The 6,000-nt window shown below is 34.8% G+C and overlaps 2 protein-coding genes across 2 annotated transcripts; one reads left to right on the top strand and one right to left on the bottom strand.

The window, feature by feature from the left end:
• Positions 1-1,644: 1,644 nt before the first annotated feature.
• Positions 1,645-4,891, top strand: LOC104747398 (peptidyl-prolyl cis-trans isomerase CYP40). Its single transcript, XM_010469025.3, has 9 exons — positions 1,645-2,065; positions 2,524-3,024; positions 3,112-3,199; positions 3,298-3,350; positions 3,808-3,912; positions 4,041-4,116; positions 4,226-4,263; positions 4,363-4,439; positions 4,646-4,891. Exons 1-8 carry the CDS (start codon positions 1,895-1,897, stop codon positions 4,414-4,416), a joined length of 1,086 nt encoding a protein of 361 aa, XP_010467327.1. The 5' UTR covers positions 1,645-1,894; the 3' UTR covers positions 4,417-4,439; positions 4,646-4,891.
• Positions 4,892-5,191: 300 nt separating this feature from the next.
• Positions 5,192-5,994, bottom strand: LOC104747397 (uncharacterized). Its single transcript, XM_087489643.1, has 2 exons — positions 5,831-5,994; positions 5,192-5,481 (listed from the first exon to the last, which is right to left on the bottom strand). Exons 1-2 carry the CDS (start codon positions 5,943-5,945, stop codon positions 5,378-5,380), a joined length of 219 nt encoding a protein of 72 aa, XP_087345769.1. The 5' UTR covers positions 5,946-5,994; the 3' UTR covers positions 5,192-5,377.
• Positions 5,995-6,000: the final 6 nt, after the last annotated feature.

Below are 6,000 nucleotides of genomic sequence, written 5' to 3'. Positions count from 1 at the left end.
TCTCCACATAGGAGGAGGGCAGAGCCGAGGTTCTCTCTATGGTGGAGAAGATTGGACACAAGGTTATCTCCCTAAGAGAGGGAGGTGGAGGAGGTTGGACGCAAGGTTATCTCCCAAGGGAGGAAGGCGGAGCCAAGGTTCTCTCCATGGTGGAGCAGGTTGGACGCAATGTTCTAACCATAAGGGATGAGGTCGGAGCCGAGGTTTTCTCCATGGCGGTCATGCATTATTGTGATGATACATTATTGATTAGTATATTATGTAATATATAAACACATTAATCCAACTATTTTACTTTCACTTCTACATAGTTACTATCACAAATACATTAGAAAATTTAACATTAGTTACTATCAAAAGATTTTGTAACATTAGAAAAATGTTTTTACTTTCATTGGTTGTCGGAGCAAGCCATTTTGAGATAGCAAAAATGCGTGAACATGTTCTCTCCACATAGAAGGAAGACACAGTCAGGTTCTCTCTATGGTGGAGAAGGTTGGACACAAGGTTATCTCCCCAAGGGAGGAAGGTGGAGGAGGTTGGACGCAAGGTTATCTCTCCAAGGGAGGAAGGCGGAACCAAGGTTCTCTCCATGGTGGAGGAGGTTGCACGCAAGGTTCTCTCCATAAAGGGTGAGAGCGGAGCTGAGATTTTCTCCATGATGGTCATATATTATTTTGATGATATATCATTGATTAGTATATTATGTAATATACTTTTTATTCAAAATATTTTTTGAGCCAACAATTTTAGTAATTAAAAAACTATGCAGAAATGAAGTAAAATAGTTGGCTTAATGTATTCATATAGACATTTTCTAGGTGGTGATAAAAAATATATTTGTAACACAGAATATATTTAGGTGTAAAAAAACACAGTTTTAATAGTAACATACATAAAAGATTTGTAAATGGATATAAATCAGTGTCTTATAACAAAAATAAAATTTATAAATAACTAACAACAAATTTTAATATATATATTTTTAAATTCAATTTAATTTATAAAACTTAAAACCCGCACATCAGGTGGGTCCTCATCTAGTATATATATATATATATATATGAGTCTGGTTATTTTTTTGAAGGGATTTGCCAGAAAAAAAGTTAAAATTACAAAAAATTAAGATTTTTAGAATATCAATTTTGAATCTTTATTTCTCGTTCAAATTAACTTCGATTATAACATGTAAAAAATGTATAATAAAGATAATTTGTTCTACAAATTGAAAATTATATTTGTAGGTCGAAAAAATATTCATTTTTTAATAAACTTTTTCTGTAAAAATAAAAAATTTAGTTCGTTTTCTTTTTTTTTTTCGGAATCAAAACTTCGTTTGAGTCTATCTATCTAAATATGTCAAAATGTACTTAACTAAAATATCTGATAAAAAACAATAAAAAATAATGTAAATAACTTAAATAATTAAAAATATCAATAATAAAACGAAATATTTATTGTGTAGTGGCCATAGTGGGATAATCACCAACTATCCATATATGGAATGTACCTGAAGGGACAAGTATCAAATTAATTATCAATATTTTGTTTTTGGCAGCAAGTAATAAATTTATATATTTTTTAACGTTATATAATTTGGCAGCAAGTAATAAATAAATAAAACGGAAATAAAAATAAATAAATAGAGACAAAATTAGTTGGAGGAAGCAAGTGGGTCATAGGGTTTCCTTCTTCTCTCTCAGTGTGTCGTTTTGATTTCTGCGTTGAGAGTTAAAAAAGAGTTGAGACAAGTCTCCATCTACAGTACAGTCTTTTTAGAGACGGAAGCCACACTGAGAGAAGAAGACAGATACACAACGTTCTTTGTCTCTTCCTCCGATTCTTTCTCTCTCTCTCTCTCTCTGTTTCGGTTTCAAGAAAGCAAGAACAAGAAATGGGTCGGTCAAAGTGTTTCATGGACATTAGCATTGGAGGTGAGCTTGAAGGAAGGATTGTTATCGAGCTTTACGATGACGTTGTCCCGAAAACCGCTGAGAATTTTCGATTGCTTTGCACCGGAGAAAAGGGTATTGGTCCAAACACTGGTGTCCCTCTCCATTACAAGGTTCTCTCTCTTTCTCTCTATGTGTATATATGCTCTCTTATTTATCTGTTTGCTTTGGGTTTATGAAATGTTAGAAATGGGTATTCGGTGTTTTTGTGATTTAGGGTTTGAGGTTTTGATGGGTCATTCGTCTTTGGGGTTATGAAAGATCAAAACTTTGTTATAATTGTGATTAGTTGGTAGTTGTGATTGAAAGATCAAAACTTTAGGATGAAATTGTGCTATAGAAACGTTTCTGGATGCTTATGGTTTGGGTTTTGATGGGTCTTTGCTTGAATCTCTCTGTAAGTCCTTAATCTTGTATTGCCTAATAGCTTCTGAGTTTGTGTCAGTATTGCAATTAGGTTACTGTTATTGGTATTGTGTGAAGTAAAGATCAATACTTTGAGGATGCAATTGTACTATAGAATTGTTCTGAACACTTATGACTGATGTTATTTGGTATAATTTGTTGTCAGGGGAATCGATTTCATCGTGTTATCAAGGGGTTTATGATACAAGGTGGGGACATATCAGCAAATGATGGTACAGGTGGTGAATCTATCTATGGGTTGAAGTTTGAAGATGAGAACTTTGAACTGAAACATGAGAGGAAAGGGATGCTCTCTATGGCTAACTCTGGTCCCAACACTAATGGCTCTCAGTTTTTCATCACAACGACTCGGACTTCTCATTTAGATGGGAAACATGTTGTGTTTGGAAGGGTTACTAAAGGAATGGGAGTTGTTCGATCAATCGAACATGTTAGCATAGAGGAACAGTCTTGTCCTTCTCAGGATGTTGTGGTTCATGACTGTGGAGAAATCCCCGAGGGTGCAGATGATGGGATTTGTGACTTTTTCAAGGACGGTGATGTGTACCCTGACTGGCCTATTGATCTAAATGAAAGCCCAGCTGAGTTGTCTTGGTGGATGGAGACTGTTGATTTTGTCAAGGCTCATGGAAATGAACACTTTAAGGTGCTCTTCCCAACGTTTCGAATTATATGTTCAAGTTTTTTTGTTTCTTTGAATCTGATCTGATTTTGTCCTCAAATTTACTCTCAGAAACAAGACTATAAGATGGCTCTAAGAAAGTACCGTAAGGCTTTACGTTATCTGGATATCTGCTGGGAGAAAGAGGGCATTGATGAAGGTTGTTCATCACTTTTTCTTTCTCTATTGTTTTTCCATTTACTGTGTTTCTCAGGGAATATTGATACTGTACATACTCCTCTACCTGTGGTCTTACAGAGACGAGTACTGCCTTGCGCAAGACAAAGTCGCAGATCTTCACTAATAGTGCTGTAAGTTCATATTTCTTACCTTTTTGATAAGCTAAATTTCTTGTTACTATCTGATGTTGTATACTGCCTTGTTTTGGAGATTGATATTGCGGATAAGCTTCATTGTCAATAGAATGATAGGCTGTTTGAAAATGTAATGTAAACTAAAAGTGAAGTGGGCTATACTGTAGACCTGTCATATATGTTGGTTTGTGCTGTTTAATTATTTCTTGAGAAAAAAGTAGGGTAAGTTGACATTTACATATGCAGGATTCTAAGATAATATTCTTATAGATTATGTTTGTGCGACATACGTAAAACTGATTTAATCATTGCTCATATGAATTATGGATTTCATCTCTGTTTACATTTCCAATGTTTTCTCCATAGTCCAACTTGATTGGTTAGGGTTCCCTTTATAGCTGGTGTTTTAAACTGTATGTCATATCATTGTAATTGTAACTGGCTGTTGTGGCAGGCCTGCAAACTCAAATTTGGAGATGCTAAGGGAGCGTTGTTGGATACTGAATTTGCGATGCGTGACGAAGATAACAATGTTAAAGCATTGTTTCGTCAAGGCCAGGTACTTAAAAAAACTTAATGCTCTACAGTTTTCAAGAACCTAGAATGAGGCATAGCCACCAAAATTATGGATATCTCGTGAGATGAAGATGGTTTCTGTTTCTTATCTGCACTTTTTGGTAATGTTAGGCATACATGGCTCTCAATAATGTCGATGCTGCTGCTGAAAGCTTTGAGAAAGCTCTTCAATTCGAACCTAATGACGGTGAGTGGTTCATTATTATTAATGGTTTGTCATTATTGATGTCTGAGATTTGGAAGAGAAATCCAATTAGCATTTTTGTACGTGTATGATCGTGGGAGTTGACTTACAGCTGGTATCAAGAAAGAATATGCTGCAGTTATGAAAAAGGTTGGTATTCGTATAAACAACACAAGAGTTTCTTTTTGCAGTAACTTAACTTCGTGCATGAAAGTCATTGAGCTGACGTTAGTAACCATACATGTGCAGCTCGCCATTAGAGACAATGAAGAGAAAAAGCAGTACCGCAAAATGTTCGTATAGGGTGCTCTGCTTCTTCATTTAGGGTAAGCCTAAACTAGTCAGTATATAAGTTTATATAACTGTGGCATTTCTTTGCAAGCAACCAAAAAAAGGGTTTCAGAATTCCATTGCCTGTCTAATTACGTTTGTCATCTAATTTCAGAATGCTGCACTTAGTAAAGCTTTATTTTAACTACACTAATGTGTATCTTAGTAGTAACTTGAAGTGTTTCTGCTGATGTCTATGTAGGTTTGGTCGGATAGTAAAGAAGAAGACTAACAAAAAGTGAAAAGGAGCATATAAAGAAACAACAAAAATATTCAAAGATTTGGGAACTGTTTCTATTTCCCTCATTTTTAGTAAACATTTTTACTTCCTGCATCATGGCAAAGACCGATGCATAGTAATATCGACTGGGAAATTGTTTTTACCGAAAATACAGATTCAACTAGACAGTTAATGAAATTTTGAGTTACTGGTTAACTCTTTTTTTCTTTTGCCTTTCTCCCCACTTTTTTTGGGATATATTGTTAATAACATTACTAAAAGTAAATGTTGATTACAAGCCTTAGGGGAAAGGGTAAATGAGCATCCATGTCATTAAAATTTGTGAATAATATGTTTTAGTTGGTGTTAGATGAGCATCCATTTTAGTACAATAGTTGGAGGGGCAAGAAAGATGTTGTTAATGTTCATGAAGAGTCTAATGGTGGATAAAGATGTAAATGGAAGATATGTATTGCTCTAACAAAAAGCACAGTATAGATGCAGTTACGGAACGTTTCTTTCGGATGCAGGAGATGGACAATATAGGCAGACTAGTGCTTATGAAGTATGAACTATCAAACAAATAAGAATTTTTTGATAAAACAATACTAATTAAATCTCTCTGTGGGAAGGCTTCAACTTATTGGCAGAACTGAAGCAGATTTATAATTAGTGTAGACCGACGATAATCCCAAATCACAGCGAGCGGTGAAACTATCGTCTCGGAGGACCACCACCTTGTCGACAACCACTACCGCGACCACCACCACCTTTTAGACTACATGATGGTGATACTGGTATTAGCTTCCTTCTCTGATCTCCTATTTGATATATAATGGAAAGAAAACATATAAATTTTGATTAAAATGCTAGTTAAAAATAATGTAGAATCCTTTTTATTGTTGATCCAAACTGAACCAAAATCGAAATCGTTGCAACAATTGAACCGTTTCGATTTCATTTCTTTTCAATTGGTATCAAAATAATAATCAAACAAAACCGATAAGGAAAATTACAATTCCTTTGAAACTTCTTAAATTTAAGATTCAACTTTTTCATCTATTGTTTAATTGTTTTCAAATATATACATATACACATTAATGAGAACGTGAAACTGAAAAAGAAAAAAGAAAAAAAAGGCGGGGAAAAACAAGTATAGATAGAGACCGTTGATACGCAATGGGTGTAACTCCAGCCGAGGAGAAGCAAAAACACAGTTTATGCGCCAAGAGGCCAAGAGAGCCAGCAAAAGCAAGAAGACAATCCCAAAACTGTTTGCCATCTTTAATTTTTTTTGCTCTCTTATTAACTGTTGAATCTTATATTGTTATTAATCC

This window comes from Camelina sativa, chromosome 15, assembly GCF_030686135.1.
Source record: "Camelina sativa cultivar CO46 ecotype springtype chromosome 15, ASM3068613v1".
Lineage (NCBI taxonomy): Eukaryota > Viridiplantae > Streptophyta > Magnoliopsida > Brassicales > Brassicaceae > Camelina > Camelina sativa.
Note: the sequence above shows the minus strand (reverse complement) of the source record. Positions and strands in the feature narration are given on the sequence as shown.